This window comes from Aedes aegypti, chromosome 1 (assembly GCF_002204515.2).
Source record: "Aedes aegypti strain LVP_AGWG chromosome 1, AaegL5.0 Primary Assembly, whole genome shotgun sequence".
NCBI lineage: Eukaryota > Metazoa > Arthropoda > Insecta > Diptera > Culicidae > Aedes > Aedes aegypti.
In genome coordinates this window covers 108,030,758-108,058,483 of record NC_035107.1, presented here as the reverse complement: position 1 = coordinate 108,058,483, position 27,726 = coordinate 108,030,758, and the positions used below count along the sequence as shown (strand labels likewise).

The following is a 27,726-nucleotide window of genomic DNA, read 5'->3' as shown; positions in this document are numbered from 1 at the left end:
AATTGTGGAAAAAATATCAAACCATGTGCGTCCCATATTGAGAATACCCGCATAACAGTCCCATTAGTTGATCGTGACGAAATTGAAACAAACCCATTTGGTAATATTTTTTGTAATCTTGCGTCGTGGTTTTCATTTCATTAAAAGAATGAATAATACAAACTATACTGATTAAATCCATGTTTATCCACAAAAAATACTTATTCTAGCTTGACATGAAAGTTTTCTAGAGTGCCTTCTGTTGCGATAAGTAGTAGAACCACAACTAAAAGTAAATATCTGTGCGAGGCTTAAAAAACAAGCAAAATAGATTCTCTTTCAAACAAGGTTTGGCCAATTGTCAACTTGTTTGTATACGAAATCTCGAAACGAAACGAAACGAAACCTCCGGCAGGCTCAAGTTTTATCGGTATGAAAGGGGAGGCTTTTCGCGCACATCGACAGCATTTTTATAGTCGTGCGGAGTACCTAAATACCTATGACATCTAATGCCGAAAAAGGATGGTTCTGGGCACGCAACAGTATCATCCACATATGGGAAATCGCAAGTCTAAAGCGATTGTCGTCATAAAGATCCAAAACTTGCTCTATTAGTTATATTCCTCGGTATGGTTCAAGTCCAACGTTTCTGTGCTGTAGATGGTCTCAACCAAGCTGCCGATAGAAACAGATAAATCAAATTTTCAACACTATCATTGTATAATGTAGAGTACCTATCACCGCATAGTACTTCGAAGTAAATTTGCAATTGAAACTTGCGAGTACTAAAAGTTTCAGAAGGCAAAATGCCTTGTGATAAATTGTAAACTTCAATATTAATGTGTCAACGTGCGTGATAACAAAGTAAGCGAGTCCTAAGGAATGGGACTGGTATGCGGGTATATTTGCGGTTGGCTAGAGAAGTACTCGGCTAACGAGTCCCATTGACTTGTGTTCCAGATTTGGACTTCAAAAACAGCCATTTTAACCGTGTTACAGTTGTTGACGATTTTATAATATTGTTATGATAGTGTGTAGAGCAATGTTACCATGATTTATTGCTATCAGCAGTGGTGGAACGAACACATTTGCAAATATGTTTAGAAGCGTTTTTCTCAACATGACGATTTTCCTAATGGGACTGTATTGCAAGTATGGGCAGTAAGCTAAATAGTAATTAAAGTTGTTTGTTAAGTTTACATACTCCAAAACAAACAGCCCCAAATTATAACCTTTTGGTTTACAACTCTCGTTAATAGTTTTATGAATAAGCACATGGCAGTATGTTTAAGACTTTTAATTAACCTCTTGGTCACCATGTGGAGAAGAGGTGTGTTTCTGCTCAAAGATCGGAATCCAAGCTAATTTGGGATGGGAACGTCCAGTATCATCAACAATTTCTCAAATAGTCAGCTATTTCAGCTCTTTTCCCTCTTCCTCGATGCAAGCTTATCGTATAGAGATTTCGAAGTTTTTAAAAGATCGGTAAGTTTTGCTGGACCTCCCCCTACCCCTTGACATAGGACCTAATTAATGACTGTTTGCTATAATCTGTGAAATGCTATCGAGTTTTAGAGATTTCTAAAATATGACGTGGTCGATAGTTTTATCAAAGATAAAATAAGTTCGACATGTCCCTTGCTGTTGCCCAAACATCCTTGAATTGATTCGCAGGTCCATCCCTCACAACAAAGAGATTAACGTATATGTCTATCATATTCACACTGAACATTCTATAATGCCATGTTATATATAAATAAGAAGAGATCTCTGCAACTCTCTTAAGTACGTATTCAACTAGTTTAAATTTATAGTTGTGGATAGGATGTGGCCAGATCAACTCTCGACTTTTTAAGGATGTGTCAATCTTGTCTAACAGCCCATACTAAGTTTGCGAACTCTGATTTATTATCAGATAGGAGAGTCAAGCCTTATTGAATGGTATATGACTTGACACCTACTTGCAGAAATTTCTGCATCTATTAAGTTTTCAGCTTAAATGGATGTTCGGTTCTCAAGATTTGTGCTCTTGAAATTTTGAGGTTTGGCTTCGATTCATATTCACGTTAAGATACACCGGGGCAAGTTGAAATGGCTGGGGTAAGATGCAATAGCAATGTTTCATCGTGAATTTTTAAAATGATATGAAATTCATCTTCACCTTAACGTTCAACGCTCGGTCATCGAAATCATCGTCATCACCGAAACTTCAAAAGCAATTTTTCTGTTCAAAACTAAAACATATTCGATGTAAATGTGTTCATTGTGTGGGGCCTTCCTTAGCCGAGTGGTTAGAGTCCGCGGCTACAAAGCAAAGCCATGCTGAAGGTGTCTGAGTTCGATTCCCGGTCGGTCCAGTATCTTTTCGTAATGGAAATTTCCTTGACTTCCCTGGGCATAGAAGTATATATGTACCTGCCACACGAATGCGAAAATGGCAAGTTTGGCAAAGAAAGCTCTCAGTTAATAATTGTGGAAGTGCTCATAAGAACACTAAACTGAGTTGCCGACTCTGTCCCAATAAGGACGTTATTTTTTTTTTCTATCTTTATTAACGAGATTTTTAGCCCTGGGCTAGTTCATCTCGGGACCAACGGTTTCACTTCCCTTCCGAAGGAAGTCGTCACTGAAATTTTTGATGACTATCTCGGGGATGGGATTCGATCCCAGGTCCTCGGCGTGAGAGGCGTGTATTCTAACCACTACACCAGGTCCGTCCCGCTAAGGGGGACGTTAATGCCAAGAAGAAGAAGAAAAAGAAGAAGAAGAATGTTTTATCTCTTAGTTTTGTACGTTCCATTCATTTGTAGTGCTCTTCTAACCATAATGTGTCAAACTAAAGCATCAGAAGTATTAATTATTTGATTATTTTGCTTCGAAAAACTAGTGTGAACTTCTTCCCCATGGCGCCTGCTAACCTTTGCCCCAAGGCGAGGTAACAACTAAAACTGCTCCTACTGAAAGTACTCAAATTTTAACGTCAAATCGAATGTACCCTGCAGTCAATCATAATATGAAACTTAAAAAGTTACAAGATTTACTTTAATTTTTTACCATCCAAAATTCTTATTGAACACTACTTCAATATTAGAACAGAACGGCTCAAAACACTACTTCACGTATAACTTCATAGTACTTTGATGAAACTGTTTATGTTTATATCTGTGCACATCTGACTTTATAAGGTGTCAAATTCATACAGTGTTGCCAGGGTATCTTTTGCGAAAGCCGTAACAACACAACTGCGAACTTTTTCCCCATGCGAAGTTTTTGTACTGCCCTGAATTACTCTAAAAGTTTGCTACCCCGAAGGTCCCCTGGATCGCATTTGTACTGGTTTTGTGTTCTTCATCTTGATACCTCCCTAACACGATGGTCCCTTCAATATTGAGTTAGGGAGATTTTTGACTGTATGAAACTAATGAGTGCTCATTTTACACTGGACATCAAATTGATTTTCCAAACAGTTTTTACGTAATAATACGAATTTCGCTGGGTGTATATGCATTGAAGCCAAGTGAAGTCATTATTCTATGACACAATTTATCGAAAGAGATACACAATTCTAAGATAATGGAAGATTTCAAATAGAATTGTACTGCATTACAAATAAAATACCTGTATATTAGTTGAGGGAAGTGTCCCCATCATATATCTTTAAAATCAAATAAAAAAGAACAGAAACACATCCAAAATAAAAGAATTCCGAATTTTGCTTTTGGTTTTACTCATTTAAATCCATTGCCTACTACCCAAAATTAGAACCATTGCCTACTACCCAAATTTAAAGCAGTTTAATAAAATGTGTGCAAATATTTTATATTTTTCCAGAGCCGTTCAAAAAATCGCTGTTGAATTTTTTGAGTTGATTTAAATCAACAGCTCCAAAAACATTATTTTATACCATTTTATGGATTTCCAGCTCTAATGTTTTTCGTATAGACGAAGTATTGCATAAAATTACTTAGAATAAAACTGTTTTGGATCCCCCGAAAAAAAATGGCATGATCAAGTCTACCCACTCTCCCCTATCGTAAAATCATCACCGTCATCATCATCGTCATCGACATCCGCGCGCCGCTGCTGGCCGAGGGAACAATAAATACTATCGATATATGGGACTCTGGCTGGTGTGTTGCAGAGCGCTACCTTCCTACGTAAAACCGCCACGAGACTCTATGACCGAATAGCTGTTTAGCTGCTGGCGTGTTCATTTCAGAGTGTAAATACAGCGCGACGACCCCCGCGAAAAAGGTTTCATGAGCTGCGATCGACCGCGAGCAGGAGCCAGTATTGAGCTGTCCATCAAACGTGCTATATGTGCTGCGAAGAGTGCGCGCGCGCGAATGAGACGAAGTTTACGCTAAGGCGGTTGACGGTTGTACACGCGCGCATCGGCTAGTTGTTTGTTATTGGTGAACGGCGCCCCTTCGATTTTCATCACATAGTGAAATCGGTCCAACGTGTCAGTATTATTATCACTTACCTATAGTTCAAAATGTAAGAATCAATCTAATGCTTCAAACGGTTTGCTTCGAAACATTGATTTATTTCGTAAAACAAGGCTGTTAGCAAAAATGGTGCCAAAAATAGAGACCTGATAAAATAGTGACTAAAAGTGTCATGACGTAATTTAAGTTGAATTAAACTAGTTTACGATGAAGACAAAAAAACAGGAGGTGATCTCTTGCAGGTTGTGTAGGTCTAGTCGAGTACTGCTCAAATCACAAATTTGGATTTTTTTACTATATGTTGTGCTTCCAACAAGGCAAGATATTGCCTACAAATTGATTTACTTTGAACTCTTACACAAAACAACTAGAGTTACTATCCGACCTGGACATGTTTGAAGTTGATTTATTTTAGCATTTCAGACATCTAAAAATAACTTAAAACGCATTATAATTGTAAACATTTAAAACTTTCATCCATCAATCCATCCGAATTTGTATTAAAGCAGAATAAAATTTGTCCTAACTTTAATTAAAATTAACATGTTCGTAATTTTTTCTCAGAATTGTCGAAAACTTTTGTTGAAATGCCTTTAAAAACTGACGGGCCTTATAAAAGTAAACTAGTCACTTGAAAGTGACTCGCTACCAGCCCTATGTGTATAGCAAAATTTGAAATAATATATAACAATAATTGATTGTCGATGCAAAAAAACTAATCACAAATTTTCTCTCCGTTATATTTACAGTTATCAGCCGACCGTGTGATTGTCCAAATTCCAGGTCCAAAGCTCTTTCAAGCTCTTTCAAAACAAGAGCGTGTGATGAAACAATAGATATCGATTGCAGCAATAATACGAGAAGAGAACCAAACATCTGTTGCAAAAGCAGCAAAAACACAATGAGAAACAACCCCGACGAGTGTTGATTTAGTGACAAAAAAAAAGTTAAATAGAAGTGCCCCAAACACTTGTGTGCCGTGTGCTTAGAAGAGTGCAAAGTACCGTTATTCAAAGTTCCGAAAACAACAAAGTGGCATTTCTGCTTGCTGTGTTCAAACGGGGGCCTATCGGTAAACAGGTTGTTTTTGTTACGAATGTGCAAATAATACGCGGCGGCAGCGAAACTGGAAGAACACAACAGCTCGAGACAATAACAACATTTCGCGCGCCTCGGGAGAAAGCGGTTCGCTTTAGTCGTCTACTGGACTAACGATCCGGAAAAGCACACCGTCAGTACAGGAAAAGCGCTGCAATCTATTGCATTGTTTGAGGGAGAAAAAAATCCGACAAAAGTACGTCGCTTCGTACTTCAATGTGAAGATTGTAAAATTATGTGGATATTATTGTAATGGTGAATGGTTCAATTGTACAGAAGAGAAAAAAGAAGTTAATTATCGATTAAGTAATCCAGTTGGTGCTACAACAGTACGGTGCTGAACAGTGGAGCAAGATGGTAATGATGTTCAACTACGATTACTGGGCGAACCCGGAGGAGCACGCCGACATAACGTTCTTTCTGCCAAACGGTGTGCTCATCATACTGAATTATTCAATTTACACAACACTGCAGGATCTTAAGGCGGTAAGTAAATGCTTGAAATCGATTTGAATTTATGTACAATCACAATAGTGTGCTACTAGAGGCATGAAATACGAATTTGAATTCATTTATATCTTATTGTCTAAAGACGTGATCATTGAATTGCAATGACCATCAAACAATACTTAATTTTTAAAAATTACTTTAGTGTACTCGCATCCAGCTCATGATTTTGTTTAGAGGGTTTGAAAACAAATTGGATATTTATGCTGCATACTTGCAAAAATGAAAAATTTCTCCTAATGCTTCCAAAACTCAAGCACGTTTCATACATTTGTTACATTTGGCTTGAATGCCCTTAATGTGATTTTTGACAGTTAAATTTTATCCAGCATGAGCCCTGGATACTTAACATCATCTGATCAATTTGTTGGAACATTTCTCATCGTGACAATATGTCTACTTGAAGGTTTCAAATAAAGAGCTTTTGGTTTATGTGAGAATATTATGTTGAAGATAAATCGAAGCCAAACCTCAAATTTTCAAGAGCACAAATCTAGAGAAACGATCATCAGTTCAAGCTGAAAAACAAAATCGATTGGTCACCACCACCCTGTGACCAATCGATTAAATTTCCAAAGCTAAAATGGATGTTTGGTTCTCCAGATTTGTGCTCTTGAAAAATTTAGGTTTGGCTTCGTTGCTTCTCACCTTAAAAACAAATCAAACGTAACTAGGGTTGTCATGTCTATTACGGATCAAACCAACCGACGGTGTTTTGAAAAAAAAGTGGCGTATTGAGAGTCGTATGATCAAAGCCCACCAGAACGATTCCATTATTTTTCACAATATTACATCTCAATTTGTTCAAAATGACTTTTGTGACTACGAACTTCAGGTTTTTTAGCAAATCAAAACTTTGTTTTAAGAACAAGCTCTTGGTCTTCAAACACATTTTCAGACCAGCAATGTTGTATGCTGTACCAATATGGACTAGCTGTTGTAATACCAGGAAGAAAGCTCTGCAGCGGATTCAAAATACAATTTTGAAAATGATTCTGAAGCTACTTTCTTGGTATAGTACTAATGAGTTACATAAAATATCGAATAATGAAACACTGGAACAAATTTCGAATTAACTTATTAATAATTTAATACAAAAATCGTTGCAATCTTGTGTTGCCACGAATTAATTAAAGAAAACATTGCTTCAATTTTAAGCCAAAAAACTGGTTTTGAAAATTTGTAAAACGGTTATGGTTATTTTCCTCTTCAACTTGCGAAATAGCATCTGCATTCACATCCAATAATCAACGTTCGACCATTAGACGACGAAATCTTCTTGCCTCACCATATTTGCTCTTCTCCATGGAAATTATTAGCAAAATAGAGTTGTGGTATTTCTTGCTAATCTTTTGGAATCCCCATTACCACCGCACTTGTGCAAACAGCCATCGATGATGTCGTGAATGCGAAAACAACAAAAGGCACATGACCGAATCGATGATGATGGCAGCTCCTGCGACACGACAGTCAGTGTGAACACTGATAGGGTTGTTTTTCTCCCGCGAAAAAACTCGTACTAGAATCAAGAAGGTACACCTCTTGAGATAGCTTAGCTACCCGAGCAGAAAAAAAGTTGCTGCAGAATACCAAACTAAGGTATGCTATGACAGATAGAGCCCTGCATAAGAGGTAAAATACCTAAAATTATATCTCGTATATTCTAAAAACACCTAACTGATAATTGGAATATTGGATTCTTCTTTCTGGCGTTACGTCCCAACTGGGATAAAGCCTGCTTCTCAGCTTAGTGTTCTTATGAGCACTTCCACAGTTATTAACTGAGAGCTTTCTATGCCAATTGACCATTTTTGCATGTGTATATCGTGTGGCAGGTACGAAGATACTCTATGCCCTGGGAATCGAGAAAATTTCCTTTACGAAAAGATCCTCGACCAGTGGGATTCGAACCCACGACCCTCAGCATGGTCATGCTGAATAGCTGCGCGTTTACCGCTACGGCTATCTGGGCCCCGGAATATTGGATTGCATTACTTAAATTTTATATGATTTTCATATAGAAGTGAAATTTTCCACTTATCGCTCTCTATCATGATCTTCAGCACATCATTAGAGTTTGCTTATCATCTTCTGCTACAGCTCTGATATGATCGGGGGGATAACAGTGCATGATAAAACCCATCTAAACAAGCTTCAAATCTGGGGGACAGTATTGTTATCAGATGTTTTGTATAAACAATAAAATAAAATACCCAATCGTTAATAAGCGAGGGCTCTCGTTCGCTGCCCTTTTTTATCAAGCTTGTTACAACTTGCGAAACATTACCGATCATGGACCGATCCAGATGTGATATTTCTCTTCGCTTCTGCTATGCCTACCAATGATATATTTTTAATTGTGTTATAGTAGTTTACGGAACAAGTTGCAGAATGATGATTTTTACAGCACGAGTCGTAAATTTATCATACGAGGCTTGCCGAGTAGGATAATTACGACGAGTGCAGTAAAAATCGAGTTCTGCAACGAGTTACGTACGACATTTTTTGCAATTTCTCAGAAGACCACTTTAAAGTATCAGAAATTATATCGGAATGCATTCAGCATTATTTTACAATTTCTGAAAAGTTGTTGTGTTATGATTCATTACGCAACCCAAAACAGTTGCGTAATGAATCATTACAGCACTGGTTGCAGTTGCGTAATGACTATTCCCGCACTACATACTTCAGTGCAGGAAAGTAGGCCGTTTCATGACAGATTGGCGTGATGAAAAACAGCTTATTTCGATGAGAAATTAAAAAAAAAAAACAATATTCTCAATACCAAATTAAGGTGTGGACAACACTTGGACTACTGAACAATACCTAATTAAGGCATAATGCCAAAATATGGTATGCATGCATAGAGCTACGAGTTATTCGTTCCTGCTCGGGTGAAGACGCGTGTATTTGTGTGTGATTTGAGTCATTCACAAAGGCTTAGGCTTACTACAGCCTAACAACGATGACGGTCAAAAAACGAGCACGACAAATGGCCAACTACCCACCACCACCACCACCCACTTGAGTTGGCTGGCGCGTCGATCGAACGGGTCACAAACAGCAACCAGCTAATCGTCGTCATCTTCAGTGCCGCACACGCCAATGGAGAAAAACAACAACTGGTGCAATTCATTCATCCGCGCGGCGATCCACCGCAAAACGGCACAAACAACATCATATAGTCATGTGTGGGAATATTAGCAGCAGCGTCGGCAAAGAGAGATCTCTACGTTGGGTAAACAACACAACGTAGTGCAATTTGGAAAGCGATCGCTGTACTGCAGAGACTAGGGTGGTCAGACGAGACCTACGCAGGAGCTGTAATATCATAAAAAAATTGCATGAATCAGTCCATATGATCTGTGCATTGCACGGAAAATGAACGTCTTTAAATCATTTTCAACTGTTCTTCATGATGATTCATTGAAAATTCTGAAACAGATAATTGCGCTTATGACTCTAAAAAATATTTAACGTAAGCGCCATTATCTACACACACAATTCAAGTCTGTTTGATAAACGATTTCTACTGAGTTTTGTTCTAAATCTCATTTATGTATTGGAATGCAATGCATATTTTGAGTATGTAATATTACATTGCAAATATACGGGTAAACAGATGCTTGACCAAGTTTTAGAAAAGCAGTTTTCTAAGTTTGGCAAATTACAGGAAGAATAATTATTTCATTGTTTAGGACACCGAAAATCAAAATGTGAGATAACGTCGAACCTATTGTTTAGTTTTCATCATACCGAATCACCATGTGCTAGTTAAATGTATGGCAATTAAAAACACGTGAACTGACGTTAAACAAAGTGCACTTTCACTCTAAATATTTTGTCGCATTTATGTTGTAGACATTAGGTAACAACATCTAGTATTTGAAAATGACAATAAATAACATGGGTCAAATTTACATAACAAAACCAACAAAATAGGCAAACAACAACTTACAGAACATTGTAGTTTGTTTGAAACTTGTGTCTGAAACTCGACTTTAAAATAAACAACACGCCTTCAGTGTCGTAACAGCGTATCTGCAATGATCTATTTCTCTTTGTCGATTTTCTTTTTCGGCAATAACCCAATAACTTCGTTTGGAAAATATTTTCAACAGTTATCCTTGTTTCAGTAGTCATTTTGTATCCTTCTTCTTCGTATTGCAATGTTAAATCACAAAATAATCGACTGGATTTTGCGTACCAACCAAAAGACGGAATCGTTGAAGAGAAGTCGTATAACTGCTGATACACCGTTGTGATAGTCAACGCTAGATGTGATGAAACATTTGTATCAAAATAGTTCCAAAATGAATAGAAACGGTTGAATACTATGATTATCTTTGCAAAGTTAAAGATCCATTTTTCGTGAGAAGAGCTGCTTTCATTATATGTTTGTCACATTCGAAATAACAAACTAAATTAAACTATTCTTGTTGTTTATGATCGGATATTTCAGAAATTTATGTAAAAAAATCGTGTCAGACGACATTCATTCCACAGTTTTTGTGTTTCTCGATGTTCATTCTACCGCTCGTGCTATGTGTGAGAAGTGACGGTTGCGGATGATTGTAACAAAATCATTTGCCTGCTGGCTATGGAAGCGAAACTGTCGTCGCGAAAAATGTTCACAGCACTGATTAAGCGAAATTAATCTACCAGAAATCTCGCGTGACAATTCAAAAGGTCAGTCCTCAGATTGTTGGTTGTGAGAAAATTCGATGTGAATATTGTTCATCACATTTTCAACTCCTATTTCTCAGTATTCTAATCAACGAATGCTCGTTGAGTGACGGTTTACTATTACTACACGTTAATAATTGATTTTATTTTGAAAGCTGGCAAAAAATGTGGATAAAATGGTGAGTTTAAATGCTTGACCCATTTTGTGTTTTCAACCTTTCTTATAGGCCAACTTATGTTAGGTACATTGGCCCAAGGTTAAGCCCTTTTGGGTTTCAACGAATGAGCAAGAGAGAGTGATTGGCCTATCACCATTTTAGGCATTTTAGACATTTTAGGCCCTCTTAATGGAGAGAGATCCGATCATTGGTCGATTTACGAACTATTCGTTTATGTCAGTAGATGATCCCCGTTGTAAGGGAAATCTTTGCCGAAGACACCAAACGGCGGAAATGCTTCGTTACCGAGTTATTAATTTTTTCCTGCCAGATTGCATCTCTGGCCCATAGTGCATTAGCCCATTAGAAATGTTACGCGAGAAATGTGCTCTAAATTAAATGAAAAAAATATGTATTTGAAACCAGTGTTGACCAGACTCATTTCCCCGAAATTCGAATTGTGAAGCCATGAACTGTTATAACTGTGTGTTGTATTCCTGAGATGGAGGGGGAGGTGGTTGGGCTTGAGTGTAGCACATGGGATCCGACAGTTTCGATCTCGGTGGGCCGCAATTCAAGTTTCGGTGAAATGATTCACACTCACTCACTCACTCATTTCATTTCACCGAAACTTGAATTGTGGCTCTCCGGGATCAAAATTGATCGATTTTGTGTGCAGTACTCAAGCTTAACCATCTGCTTTTCTATCTTAGGAGGATAGAGCATGGCTGTAGTAGTTCGTGGCTTCGTAGTTCGGAAAATATTATTTTCGGGGAAATGAGTCTGAACAACACTGTTTGAAACATGAAATTACCGTTTGCTGTTTCAATTTTAAGCACTGTGGGAGAAATTAGAAAATTTTGTCAATATATGACAACTGACAACTCGTACTTCGGATCATGACTAATTTTCAATAGTTAATAGAAATACAGTGAATTGTTTAGCAGATTTTCCTTGCAATTTTTTCGATTTCTGGTGTACTGGTTTGTAGATTGCTGGTAGAAAGATATTGAACAATTCATATTGAAGGACCCTTGAAAAAAAAATCTAGAAGGGTACTTGCTGTCTAGGATCTTGGTGAGATACTTGATCGATTGTCATTAAGATTATTGGCATTTTTTTTTTCAAGAAATCATTGCTGAAATCTCAACAGAAATCGAGGCGATAATTGATCAGTTATTTCAAAGTGCTTTGAAAGATCACTGAAAAGTTAATTAGTAGAATACCAATGGATTCTATATAAGATCCTAGGCTGATATTTCCTCAAATTCTTAGTAGATCTGTAGAGGTTGGTAAAAAGCTGATCCAAAAGATACTTTACAAATTTCTTGGAAGATCTGCATGGTTTTTCTACGGAAATCCAGGATAGATTAATTAAAAAACCCATTTGATGGAATCTTGGAGTAACTGGATGTGCTGACTCTTGGGAAAGCCTTGTCTGGATTACTAGTTTGATTAGTCCTTGATTTATGGCAAGGACTTATGGGGCCCCTTAAGAGATTTTGTGTGGATTTCTGTAGATTTGCAGCGAATTCTTCCTATAATTTTCAACAAATTTATTAGCATATCATTTGATAATGTATGGCAAGATTTATATTTGATATATAAATAAATGGAGAGGTCCTTTAAATATTCTTAGGAATGGGATTTTTTTTTGTCTTTTTTTGACGAGATTGTTGGCAATATATTTGAAAGATTCCTTAGAAGCTGCTTTTCCGGGTATATGTCAAAAATATTAGCCTGCTTTAAAGGGGAAACCCAATGTTTGTAATGGTGTATCGTTTCTGTTAAATATGTCTCATTGGATCCATCAAGAGTTTCAGCTAATCAAGAATTTATACAGGAACCAGCCATTCAAACGGAGCTTGGGAGTAGCTTACCATCTTCAGTGTACAATTTCGAGGACTCCAAACATTACAGAGTCAATAACGGCATTGTAACATTGTAACATTTGTGACATCCATTGTTACTAAAGACCAAGTATACCTCTGCATTTTCATAATTGTCACGGGAAGAAATTTGTATTAACCTTCCTTAGTCGCTAACAAAAAGATACAAATTGTGACTTAGGGTCGTTTACGACCCGAAAATTAAAACAGCTCGCAAAAATAAGTATGTGACCGATTTCAGTTCCGTTGGTCTTAAACAAGGATGGAAATCTAGTGATCATGACAAAATAAATGATGCATCGCGGTTGTTCTTTGTCGTGCGAGCATAGCAACAACGATAAACCATTAGTCGTCAAGCCCTAACAACAAACTCCGCTCCTCGAAAAGTGAATCGCTCAGCATGTGTGCTAACGATCAATTGTTCGCAAACCAAAGTTATAACTTTTCGAGGATTTTTTAGCTTTTATTCCACGATCTGCCTTCTAGTATGCCATTTCTGACCCGAAAGTCAATCGGGCATGGTTTGGGCGAAAAATTATGCCGTGAAGGCCTTCTGATTCATGTTGATCGCGACATGTTACAACATCCGAAAAACGATTTGTCCCGCGACAAACAGTGCATCGGATGCTCCATATATCCTTACTATGCGCGCGAAGTGAGCAGTTCAAATCATGCTTCTGCAAGAAGAACGGCCCTCTTAGACCATTCAAATACTATGTTGTTAGTCGCTAGAGGCGATTTTTTTCCATCCTTGGTCTTAAATGAATGGCACACACGTCTAGGTTCAGAAACCCTCCGTGGGACCACTAAATTTTAGCACCAAAACTTGGCTCATTCTTCATGGCTTTGAATCCCTGTGACTCTTCTGGTTCAATTATAGATAAATGACCACTTTGGTTCTTCTGAACCACCAAAATAACTCAGGAATGACCACCGGAGATACCCATATTGTGGGATATTTTAGTTCATATCCAACAACCTCAAATTTATTAGAGACACCTAATTTGATCCTTGGAACACGCAAACAATAAATTTATTTAATTTAAATCGTGCTTAGTATATCTGCTATTGGAACATCTATTCTACTACCTGACAATTTTGAGATCTCACAAATCATTATGCACAATGTTCAGTAACGTTCCGCTGAACTATTGCTCAACATTGTAGGTGTTCGAGTAGGAGACATCTCCAATGTTTACCTTAAAAGTAATCCCACTCATTTCCGCCATTGCGATGCAGCATCGCAAAATACCTCACGGCTGTTTTACCTTTACGCGGTGCGCTGTCTGCAAATAGGACACAACAGGTCCCCCACATCAAGCAGATTGAGATTGAGGTCGCGCTGGATTGCATGCGAACAAACAACACGCGCATTGCGCTCGCTCGGTGCCAATGCCAAGACGCTGAGACGGAAAGCGCAACTGCCAGAAAAGTAAACAACACATTTAGGAAGGTACCTACTGGTGCTGACTGGTTGGTTGGTTAGTTGGCAGCTTCGTTAGGTTGCCTATTTTCATGATTTTTCTTCTGTCCGTAGTACTCTCAAGCGTGGCAATGATGGTTTCAGCTTATTTCGAACTTCGGCGCGTTGTTTCTCCATTCACATTTTTGCCAACATCAAAGCATAGTTAGATGCGACCCGCATCACGTAGGCGTTGGTTCGGGAATGTCCAATAAGTCACCAAGTAGCCCACACATGATGTTGGTTGGTTTCAATTAGTTTAAGGCGAAGTAGTCTGTGCTGGGTATCGATGATTGTGGCTAATTCGTCTCACGATTGCAAATTCAAGAAAATTACTTGGTTTTCTACTGAAATAGCTGAAAAAGTATCAGCATACTTTTTGCATGTAAGCGCAACTACAGGTCGGACTCGATTATCCGGAGTATCGAATTTTTTTCACACCGAATAATCAAATCCGCCGGATAATCGAATCACTAAAAGAAAAGAAAAAATAACGATAAAAGAACTTAAATATTATCTTTTATCATTGTTTTATTTATATGATGTAGTGACATAGCCAGGGGCTTGGGAAGAAAAAAAATGTTTTGACCGGCATACGCAAAAAAAAAAACCCTTTTAAACCCCCTTTTTTCTTACTTACGTCCTAAACTGCAAAACCATTCATATTGTATATTGCAATACCAAATTATCTCAAATTTATGCATAGAAATTGAAAAACATGAATATCACAAACCAAATTCCGGATAATCGAGTCTAAAAAAAAATAAAAAAAATCGGATAATCGAATCCCGGATAATCGAGTCTCCGGAAAATCGAGTCCGACCTGTAGTGATACTTTTCTGAATCAATATTTCTTACTGTAGACTACTTTACGAAGCTCATTTCCAAGATCTGGGACGAGATGCCAATGGACCAGGTGCGTGCCGCGTGCTATTTTTTTGAGAAACGTCACAAGCTCGTTATAAAGCATTGCTTGGTCTGCTATCAGCCTCTACCAGTCCTTAAAAAAATCTTTCCTTTTTTGGAACCCCTGTCGGTTTTGATCATTTGTCACCTGGTTTTGAAAGTATTTCAATGTTTTTTGGGACTTCAAAACTCCCCATATCAAATATATTAGTTTTTCTTTAATAAAAAATAAATAAATTTACAATGCGAGATATAAAGGAGCTCCCCTAAAAGTCATTCAAATCGGTTGAATGAGAAGTTTTCAAGATCTTTATATGGTCAGAGTGGTACCGAGATTCTTATAGCCTTTCTCGGGAAACAATACTAGGAATGTAAATCTTGAAGTCCAAAACCGCTTCACCGCATAAATTTTGCGAAGAAGATTAAGATCGCTAGTGATCGAAATTGTGTATTACAATGATTCTAAGTTTGTTATCTATAGTCGGGCCAAAGTGTTGATATACAGCTCACACAACGCAACAGGTGGATGTCTTGCCCGAAATCCGGATTTTGGTTTTCTGAAAATCTTTCCGGAGGGTGTGGCAATATAAATAAAACCGATTCCAAACATAAAGCAACAAGTGTATACCCTTCTTCTTGCGTAACAATGATAAAAATGCCATATTTTAATTTCTAACGAGATTCTAATTCAATTCAGCTCGTTGTGTGTCATCTTCAAAGTACGTACAACATTCTGCAGGTAACATTTCAATGCCTACGAATCGAATATCGAATACCTCGGTAAATTTATGTAGAATCAACATTCACAAATATTCAAATATATGCGCAAACAAAAATGCGCTTTGATCTCGGCTCTGAATATGGGATTCGACATGCGGACAGGTTGCAGATTTTTTTTGTGCTGCTCCTCCTCCGTCTGTTGACCGAAGCCAAACGAAATTCCTGATTGTTTCTAGCAGGCTAGTTTGCATTGTTGGTGCCGCAGACGACACGTGCGCCAATGTTTGGAATCGACTTCCAATGGAAAGTAATAACAAACATTATTCCGCTATAAATTGAATCCGTAACGCACGGGCCGGCGTGTGTGCACAATCAATTTTAGTTTCCTCGAATTGAGCACTGTTTCCCAAGTTGTGGGGCGTAATGTTGTGATTTAGAAATAAAAAATGGAAATTAATTAAAAAAATGTGTTTTACGATCATTATAGAGAAGAAAATCGTTGTTATTTGCAACCGTGCTATGCCGTCATATTTCTTATTTAGACACTTGTAGATTGAAAAATCTTAATTTTCACCTAAAGAGAAAACCAATAATAAAACTACTGTTCAATTCAATTCAAAATAAAAGTTATCAATATTTTGTGTGTGTGTTTTTTTAAATTATAACTTGAAATTTGATCAGTTGAATGAAACAATTTCATCGAAAGAAGTTTCAAAAGTACATTGAGATATAAAAAATCTCCGTACATCTGCTTTAGATTATTGATCGTCTATCTTTTAAAGTAGCAGACGGCGGTAGTACGCTCGCCCGCAATTGTTACGACGAACTGACACCCTCAGGCTCAAATAAATGGGATAGCTTTTCCGCCCAAGACACAACCTCGTGTTTTCGCAGAATGACACAAGTTTTTCTGTGAATTAATACTATACACCAGGAGCAACTGAACAAGATGAATGTGCATTCTCCACAGTATGCGAAAATGTAAAAATCACTTTATCCTTTTTTATGTAGAAAATAAGCACACAAATTTCACCACAATTTCATTTATTAGTTGATTAATTTAACCTATCCAGACCCTTATTTGTTATAAACATGATTTTTCTATTCGTTTACGAGAGAGGTTTTGCAAGTATATTTTCTGGTTTCTAGCGTAAGAATTCAAAAGGCATAATCCTCAGATCGTTTGTTCTGAGAAAATTCGATGTGAATATTGTGCAACACATTTTCAATTCCTATTTCTCAGTATTCAAATCAATGAGTGCGGTTTTTTGCTCATTGAGTGACGAGTTACTATTACTACACGATAACATTCGAATTTATTCTGAGAACTGCCAAAAACCAGGAAAAAATGATGAGTTTAAATGCTTGGCCCATTTTCGATTTTCAACCAATCACGGGTCTTTGTATACGCCAACTTGAATTTTATTGACGTGCACTAAGCCCTTTGGGTTAACAACGAATGAGCAAGATAAAGTCATTGGCCTCTCACCATGCGAAGGCCAATGAGAGTTTGTGATGTTTTACGATTGTAGGCCCTATTGATGAAAAGAGATCCGATCATTGGCTGTTTTAAGTAGGGGACCAATGAATGATTTTGAAAAAAGCGGTTATTGGTCGTTTTGAGAATCTAGTTTAAAACAGTTTTAGATTATTTTCATAATGATTGCATAGTTTGTGGGTGTTGGGAGATGCTATTGAATGGTATCAAAATCCGAGTTTTTACAATTTGATCATTGGCCCTGTAGAATTGTAACGCGACATTTCATGATACATTCATTGAGGTCAATATCTTTGTGGTGGAAGCTTTTAAAGCGCCAAAAGTGGGTTGAGAATCTCCACAGGCCTTTTCTCAAAAGATTACTCATGTCCATTTTAGCAGAAAAAAAGAGTTTTCTCTGGTCTCTTCGATTTAGGCGTAATGTCCTCAGAGAAGTTGCTCGTAATTGAGTTTTGCATCTTGTTTTTAAAAAAGACCCTTATTTAGGATTTATTTTGACTCAAACTTTTTTGTTTACGGATATTTGTGGTTAAGTTCTTCTGCGAACTTTTAAAAAACATTTCTATGAACTTTGCCGAATCTACATGGCACGTAAACTTTAATGGTTGTCATCTTAAACGAATTACAACTAAATATTCAACGATAAATAATGTAAACAGCCTCATTGCATTCTCGAATGCTTGCAATCTTGAGTGAAACTGAAACATTTCATGATCTTGCTACCAATATTCGCCAATATTGCATGCTTTCTTGCATCTTGAAGGCAAAATTGCAAACGATAATGTTCGGTTTACACGATTCTACGCTGAACAATCTGTCAAAAATAATGCACATGGATGGGTCGACGGATCGGTCATTCCGTATGCATTATTTATAATTGAATACTCAGCGTAAAGTCATGTAAACCAAGCGGTTTCGAATGCAACATTCCTTGAGAGCAAACGTTTAGCGCACAATTTTTAGGATTTTGCTAGCAATGTTGCATATAATAGCTGTGTTTCTAGGATTAATCATTGAACAATACATCACAAATGGCTTTACATGGTTGAAGCTAACATTTAGCGACGCGCAAAATCCTGTAAAATATCATTGGTTTCCAGGAGATATTTGGTCAGATTTTTCTCACAATTTTGACCTGTTTCTTCTTAGGTCTTTAGTGAATTTCTGGCTGAAGATTCTAAGGAAATCTTTTGGAATATGATTGGGTTCTTGAAACATTTCTAGAAAAGTACTTATGGATTCTTGACAAGTTTCTTGGTAGGATGCTTGATAGATTTCCATTAAGGTTCATGAAAAATTCTTGATAATATCTTTGCTAGAATATTAACGAAAACCGAGGCGACAATTGACCACACATTGTTTGGACAATCACTGAAAAAGTAATTAGCGGTTCCATGCGAGATTTTAGTGAACTCTATAAAAGATATCATTTTTCATGAAATTCTTCAAAGATTCCTGACAGATGGTAAAAAGCTCAGTTGATTTTTTTTAGAGAAATTTCTTAGGAGATCCGATTTGTTCCATACTAAAATACTGGACAGTTTCATTAAGCATTCCTGACTGGTGGATTCCTGGAGACGCTAATGCTGATTTGGTGGTGATCAGATTTTGTATGGTTTTCTGTAGATTTACTGAACCAGTGGCGTAACCAAGGGGGGTTTCGGAGGTCATATCCCTCCCCCTGTGCTGAAAAATTTCTAAGAACTTCAAACATGTTTTTTTTTTTTTAATTTAACACTACAATCCACAAACACTAGAGCGGTGAATTAGATTAACAGTTATGTTCTTCTATGTTGTGGGTTTCTTGTTTTAAGACCCCTGAAGAGCTTTTATGAAAACATTTTTTTCATGATAAATATATTGCAGGTTTTAAACGAGAAGTATACACACTTAAACTATTTTTCCGTAATCCTTAAATTTCACCGTAATCGCAACAGCTGAAAAGAAATGACGAAAAATGCTAATGAAACATTGTAATGATCGAGATCATCTACAAGTAGGAATGTTTCTTTTGCATATAGGACAATTGGACCTGTTGTTGCTGCGTGGCAGGCAACTGTAGGTACAAAATTCAAGAACCACTGAACCAGAACATTATCAGTCAACGACGCGTGTGCAGATTCGTGCACACGAGTACACAGTCGTGTCTAAATTTTTGCACAAACAACAAACAGAGGAATTTCACAGCCGGCCAATATCAGCACAACCTCCAACGCAACGGAAACGCGCAATGACGTATGGCTTTTTAGACTGGTTCATGCATAGTAATAAAAAAATGATAAGATCTTGAATAAGTAGCGCATGCTTAAAATAGAACGCACAAGTTTGTTCCATTGACTGGGCAATGCCAATACATCATCGTTTGAATAAAAAGGTGACTGCTAACTGTATGTCCTTGTTACCATTATAGGCGTTTGAAACGCAATATTTTACGCAGTGTCTTCAATTTATGAGGTTGTATAATGTGTCCGTAGTCCAAAGTTTCATCGTTTCGCTAGCTATCTAGATATTGTATAATTTTAAAGCTACCATCCGCCTCGAGCACCTCCCAGTGCCTAAAAAATGTCCCACCAAGGTTGTTGTAGACGTTAAATGTTCGCCAATTGATGGTTCCACGTCTGATAAGACCACTGCAGGTAGGATTCACGAACCCGCTGGGGCTTATCAGAGAAAAAAAAAAAGAAACAAAATTGCAACAAGTGCACACCATCTAAAATTAGCTTTTTATCATCCGCCCATGGCAAGAGGAAAATAAACATCGCCTCGTGACTGATACCGTAAACAATTTTTCTTTGGAATTCCCATTGTAAAACTTGGCCCCGAATCGCCTCTATAGATGTGACTGACACATGTTGTTTTGTGCTTTCGGTCGCGGTCGGATATATGCATGCATCATCATAACCGCATTCAATGCCTCTCTGCTGCTCATCGAGAGGCCGACTCGACTTGACTCACCAAGTAGGGATGGAGAATTTGATCAAAACAACATTCCATACCGATGATGGCTGTGGTGCTGATGATGGCGATAATGATGATTGGCTCTCGGTCGTGGAATTGTACATGATGGGGGAACCACACACTATACAGCAATGGACAAAACATTTGCATCTTTTTCGATTTTTCATATAAAATGGTAAAATTTGGTGGGCTGAATGTATGGCAAAAGGTTGAAACACAAAACGACGAAAGATAAAGTCAGAGAGTCAAAAGAACAAAAGATCGATGAGAAAAAAAATGGGTAGATAAGTAGGAAAAAACTCAAAAGAAGGAAAAAATCTGCCAATAAATCAGTAAAATGTTTTGCTTTTTCGACATTTAGCTTCCGACCTTTCGTTCCTTCAACGTTTTGTCCCTAAACCCAGCTATTTATGGCAAGATTTGAATGAAATTTTTACATGTCAGAATTAACTTGTATTTCAACGTGTATTTTAGACAGTGGCGATTCCCTAACCTCAAATCTATCTGTTCCACGAATAGCAATTCTTTAATTTCAGCAGCAAATTTGCATGTAATGAATAGAGATTTGTTAGAAAGGACGATTTCAATAATTATCTTTTTGATTTATAATCTAAATTTGCCGAAATAGTAATTTCTAGAGCCGTAGAACAGGTAGAAAGTGAGGTTACGAGTCGCCACTGATTTTAGAGTTATTTTTTCCCTTCGCGAGTGAAAAGTAATAATGATTTGACTAAAGTGAAATTTAAAATTTTAAACAGTTTATCTCAAATTCTGAAAGACTCACACAAAAATTGTATTCAGCAAATTTGTGCAATTCGTCAGAACACACAACTTTGTTAAAGATACTATAAATCTTATACCGTGCTGCATCAATACCCGGATGCTTAAGCCGACAGAAATGTTCAAACTTAGATTTAGATATGTTTGGTTAGAATATTCTTGTAGTGCTATTATTTAACATATTTTTACACTTCGGATCTTCATGAAAGTGACGGAATTTTCGGTATTAGTCATGATTTCTACAAGTAAATCAATGAAATACTAGAGCGTGTCTTGTTTTTAAATCCGGACACATGATCAACTGATATTTTTAAATCCGGACATTTTTGGATCAAAATCCGGATACCTGTGTTCCAATGATATTTTTGCATTTCTTTTCAAGAAAATCATATACCAACTCTTTGAAATACTATTTTTTAATAAATTTGATGTACGGCTTTCTCTATTCTGTCACAAAGAACAGAACATAACTAATATAATTATTTTAATTATCTAAGCTGAAGCGCGTGTAGCATGAACTCTTTTACGAGTGGCTTGAATTTCAATAACAAAAGATATAATAATGTACACAATTCATCTTACATTACTCCATTTTCTGATGACTCACAACACTTTTTATGTATGTATTTAAAGTCATCTCTTGTTTTATATTTCGAAAACATTATTTACACTAGTAAAAAGTCGGTTTTCCATACGCTGTATGGATTTGAAATCACAGACCCGTAATCCCTAATCTTTACACTCCTTTAAATTCATATTTGCATCATAATTCACTACAGTTGTGTTACCAAACATTGAAAGTATGTCTCCGCATATGTTTGTATTCGAACACTCCATAAAAACATACTTCACACACTTTTTTCAACCTTTGGTTTGGTTTGCGCTTTCAAAGATCGTTAATCTTCAATTAACATGGATCACGATGGAACGACGTACGACAGAAACCACTAACCTGTTGTTATTTTCATTAATTATTTTGCAATGTTAACTAGGTTAAAAACGATAGTACAATCATCTACAATGTTTAAACTATAGACTATGAAAAAGTTCCAAACATAAAACCATTCAACTTATGCATAATTTAATGAATATGATCCAGGTGTCCGGATATTGGTACCGTCCAGATTTTGATTTCAACGGTACCTTTTTTTTGTTATGTTTCGCCAAAAAATTCACTTTAGTTGAACCGTTATTGCTTTTAAATTCGTGTGAGAAAAAAGCAACAAAACTATGTTTCAATTTAAGTTAAAATCGAAAAATTGCGAGTCTGATGTCCAATACTGTGTGTACAAGTTGTGCACCGCCATCATTGCGTCCGTTCAAGATAAAATCTACGCGACAATGTTGCTTGCAGTGAAGCGCAGCGGGTGCAGTGAGTGCCGTCAATATAGTAGTGAAGAGGAAGGGCTTCCTCCAGTACTACACTCAAAATAATCCAAACGTCATTGTTACGTGAAAACATACGTGATTTTTTTCCATCGCACTTTCTACGTAGCTCTTACGTTAATCATAGGTAGTCCAGAATGAACGCATGAACTTTTGAACTTCGTCCATTCCACTGTCGCTAAACGTAAGAGCTATGTGGATTTTCCGGTAGCCTTTACGAAGCGTTTCAATAGGACCTAGATGGTTTTGCATTAAATTTACCTGTAATAAAGACCAATCTTATTTCTAAAAGGCTTTGGAAGAAAACTAATTCTCAATTTGAAAATGTAAACAAACTTAAAAGATTGTGATATTTTTATTGTCAATCTGAGCATTTTGAATCCTGTTTCCCCAATTTTGTGAGTTTGGTCTGTCTTGTTGTAGCCTTCGCGTGCTATAATTGATAGAGGTTATAAATCAGGCATAAAATATGAAGTAATGCAGGGATTCTTCGGTATTCAAAGCATATTTACCTTGAAATCAATCTTACACAGTGTTAATAGCAGCAGCAGCTTTTGAAGTTCTTCAAAAATCAAGCGGGCGCCATCTTAGGATTTGAGCTCAACACCGAATGTACGCACACTATGCAAATGTCAAAATGAACTCAGGCACCTACGTGAATTCCACGTAAGCGCGATAGGTAACCTCAGTAAACATTACCGAGTCACTATTTGGGGGTTATGAATGGTTTAGTGATCTTTATCTTAGTCAGGTGAAGTGGAGGTAAAATGAATTTGGAATGATCTACGTGATTTTTCACGTAGCAATGACGTTTGGATTTTTTTGAGTGTACGACAAGAGAAACCTTACGTTGCGATTGCGCGCGCGCAACATTGTCAGGCGTAAACAACTACTAGCGCTAGGGTGGACCTTTAAATGTGCGGTGCTAACTAAAATAAATCATTCTTCTTTTTTTCTTCTAGACATTGCGTCCTCACTAGAAAAGAGCCTCCTTCTCAACTTAGTGTTCTATGAGCATTCCCTAAGTTATTGTTAACTAAAAGTTTTCTTGTCCAAAGTTGTCATTTTTGCATTCTTATTTTAATTTATAATCAAGTTTTTTTTGTATGGATAATATCCTGGACATATCGTAGTTATTACTACTTATTATAACGACCACCTAGGAAATTCAGTTACAAGCAGTATGATGAACTGCAATATCCATACACTTTTACTTCGAACATAAGAATTGCTAGATATCGACATATTATACAAAGTTCATGCACAAAAGCTCGAAAGACAAAACGGCGAACGGACAAAAGGTCGAAAACGATTTGCTTGGTGGAATTTTTTTTCTTTGATAAAACAAAAATGATTTTCGACCTTTTGTCTCTTCTTTTTCGTTCTTAGACCTTCTGTTGTATTTCGACCTTCTGTCATACATTCTTGATGCAATATCGCGTCAGTGGTGTGTGGTCTTTCGATTTCGTCACATGCTCCTGTGAGGTGACCAACCACCGACGGAATCAAGACCAATCGTGTTCGGTGCAAAATGCGAAAAGATATTCGTATTCAGTCGAGAAAGGATTGCCAACTGGTGAGCTCGTTTCATGCTGATGATAACACATTTGATAATGTTACGTTTATGTAATTTTCAAAAAAACTATGGATGGTTCGTAATTACAAATGTCGACATAAGGGTTCCTGTTCCAAATAGTTTAAATATACACATACCTTTCTATTTTCGTCATTACTAAAAATTACTAAAATACCTTTGAATTGTTCGACATTATGTGTGTTTATTTACTTTTTTTATATTTTACTAGTATCTATCATTATATTTTCATCGCGAGACAGAATACTCCAAACTAGTTTTAAGTAAGAGTCGCATTTTTCCTCCTTATCCATGGTTCGCATCCGATTCCTTAACTTTAGCACAATCAACATACATTTTACGCGCAGCTCGAACGCGAGTACGACCGCTGCTCAAGCCACGACGCCAAGATCATCATAGGATATTTGATCGTTCAGGTTGGGCAAGAGAAGGGTTCAGACCGACGATTGGAAAGTTCAACACCCACCGGCTGACGAACGAAAACGGCCTACGACTGATAGATTTTGCTGCCTCCAAAAATATGGCCATTCGTAGCACCTGTCTTCAGCGCAGTCTCCCGTACACACCGTACACCTGGAGATTACCACAGCAGGCAGAATCGCAAATCGACCACGTTTTGATCGATGGACGGCACTTCTCCAATACAATCGACGTCAGAACTTAAAGTGACACTAACATTGACTTCGACCACTATGTGGTAATGGTGAAACTGCGCCCAAAACTATCCGTCATCAACATGTACGGTACCGACGCCCGCCTCGGTACAATCTAGCGCGACTGAAACAACCGGATGTCGCCAATGCGTACGCGCAGCATCTTGAGGCAGCGTTGCCGGATGAGGGCGAGCTTGGCCCTATCTTGAGGACTGCTGGAGGACAGTCAAAGCAGCCATTAACGACGCACAGTTGCCCAAGCCTGGCCAAAAGTCAAAAAAATTAAGTTTATAAATTCCTTCTCGAATATTTTTTCTTGATTTCTTCAGTACTGAATAACAATTCCCCAAAGTTTCAGATCGATCGATGTATATTCCGATTTTTCACAACATGTGACCTGAAGAGATGTCAGCTGAAATAGACTCTTTTGAATTTTTAAAATTTCGTGGAGGTTGTTCTATAGAAATTGCAGTTTCTGTACTAAATCATGACCAAATATTTCTCAACTGGTCTCGTTCGAAAGAATGTACCTTAGGCTTTGTTTTGAAAATATTTTGAACCATATTTGACATGTTTACCATTTGAGAATGTCAAGAAGTGTATGACATCTTCTTCTTCTTTCTGGCATTACGTCCCAACAAAGCCTGCTTCCCAGATTAGTGTTCTTATGAGCACTTCCACAGTTATTAGCTGAGCGCTTTCTTTGCCGATTGACCATTTTTGCATGTGTATATCGTGTGGCAGGTACGAATATACTCTATGCCCTGTGAATCGAGAAAATTTCCAACTCGAAAAGATCCTCCACCAGCGTTATTCGAACTCACGACCCTCAGCATGGTCATGCTGAATAGCTGCGCGTTTACCGCTACGGCTATCTGGGCCCCAAACGTCCATTATGCAAAACGTTCACTCTGAAAATTATGCGAAATGTCCTTATGCGAAACGTCTTTATGCGAAATGTCCCACTCCCTTCGTGGATGACAAGGATATAACGTTAGTCGTGAAATACGAAGGCGCATCATCTGTAGAAATCGTGCCTACTATAGGCTCCAGAAGAATCTGCGGTCAAGAAAAATTCACCATTGTACAAAACGCTCATAAGACCGGTAGTCCACTACGGGCATGAATCGTGGACATGCTTGAATAGGACCTGCATGCTCTTGGGGTTTTCGAACGCCGGGTGCTTAGGACGTCCTTCGGCAGCGTGCAGGAGAACGGTGTGTGGCGGCGAAAAATGAACCACGAGCTCGCCCAAGTAACACGCGAAACATCTTTAAAAGAGATGCATTATAAAAATGGTTTAAAATATGTCTCAATGAAAGCATCTGTAATATACCTAGTTCTAGTTCCGTTGCATATTAATATCAAAAGCTCATATAGTTTCATTATCGTTCGAATAAACTTGCATGTTCAACCCTTTGTTTGACGTTTAACTTCATCGAAACAACGAGATTTGCTGCAAATGTTCTCTGCAAACAGCAATGAAGTCAAGTTTATCAAGATGTATTCAGTTACTTTACAAACAAACTCTTGCAACTTTTCCCAAAATGGTTATTTTAATGTTATTGTTTCAAGCTGGTTGCAATATAGTTGAATTTCAAATTATGCACCATGTAACTACGAAAACATGTTCTAGCAACAGTTTGTCTGTTGTCGTCTCATATATTGCACGAAAGTTTTTGCAATAACTTTAGTTTATTTGAGGTGTGGCTAATTTCGTTAGTAATCAGCATGTATACCGAAGGGTGCAGTAAAGTCACAAACAACAAACTTTCATTAACAGGTAATGTGGTCGCTTATATAGTGGATTGGCGAAGGAATTGTTTCAAGTGCTGGTGGAGTAGTGAGTAGAGGAGAAGATTTATGATCTCGAGATTGAAAGTTCGATTCTCGTTTATATTTTTTTTTCTCTCAAGTATTTTGCAACAAATAAGCGCTTTCACTATAACAATATGTTGCAAACAGACTCCGCCTCTTGCGCTTTTTGCGTTGTTATTCAGTGCAATTGTAAGTCATATTTTCAACAATTGACAACTCTAATTAGTTTCAAGCAGTGAATCAATTGTCACCCAACACGCAGCAACAAAGACATTGTCATTTCCTATGCTTGTCGCAACAATTTTATTCCGCAACATCAGTTTATCACCACTTGAACAGAATATGACAATGATCAATCACCACGTGCGCAGCGATTTTCTGGGCTTCGCATTTCAATTTTCGAGAACTTTCTCCGTGTTGGTAAACATTGGTACCAGAGGCGACTCGTAACCTCACTTTTTACCTGTTCTACGAATCTAAAAATGGATAATCCGGCAAATTTAGTTTATAAAACACAAAGTCAATGGTTGTAATCTTCCTTTCTAACAAAGCTCTATTTGTTAGATGCTAATTTGTTGCTGAAAATCCAAAATTTGTAATCGTGGAACAGGTAGATTTGAGGTTAGGGAATCGCCACTGATTGGTACATTATCGAACAACATTCATAAAATAAATTTGGTTTTGTGTTCAACATAACTGATTGATCGAGAGTTAAAAAGGTTGCAACAATGTTGCGCCCTGTGATTATCATGACAATTTTGCATTTGATTGTATCCCTATCCGCAAGAGTTGGCACAAACGGTTATGAGCGCGCTTGATATGTTACTTGTTTTTGTCTGTTATGATGACAATTTGATTCACTGGTTTCAAGAGATAGTTTTTTTCCTTGAGTTGAAACAAACTGTGCTGCATGGGCGCCCAACTCTACGGCGAACCCAGTATCCTGAAGGTGGTCAAAGCTGGAAGGGTATGCTGGGCAGAGCATGTTGCAAGAATGCCGAACAACAGCCCTGTAAAAGATAGTGTTCGCTTCAAATACGATCCGAAAAATAAGGCGAGCTAGGTGGATCGACCAGGTGCACCAGGACCTGGAGAGCGTGGGTCGAAGTCGAGGATGGAGAGAGGCGTCCATGAACCTAGTGAATTGGCAAGGTTTATCAAGTTGATTGATGTAGAACCAAAT

At 37.6% G+C, this 27,726-nt stretch overlaps 1 protein-coding gene across 3 annotated transcripts in view; it reads left to right on the top strand.

Annotated features, from left to right (window-relative positions):
* The window catches only part of LOC5576468 (phosphatidylinositol 4,5-bisphosphate 3-kinase catalytic subunit beta isoform), a 92,972-nt gene that overhangs the window by 56,570 nt on the left and 8,676 nt on the right, over positions 1-27,726 (top strand). Inside the window, exons 1-2 of one of the 3 annotated variants that reach the window (XM_001662610.2) lie at positions 4,243-4,444; positions 5,180-6,014. In XM_001662610.2, the coding sequence (XP_001662660.2) occupies positions 5,883-6,014 (132 nt within the window). In that variant the 5' untranslated portion in view covers positions 4,243-4,444; positions 5,180-5,882. Of the gene's footprint in view, positions 1-4,242; positions 4,480-5,179; positions 6,015-27,726 lie in introns of those variants that run through there. The other 2 variants (XM_021844735.1, XM_021844748.1) reach the window with 2 other exon arrangements.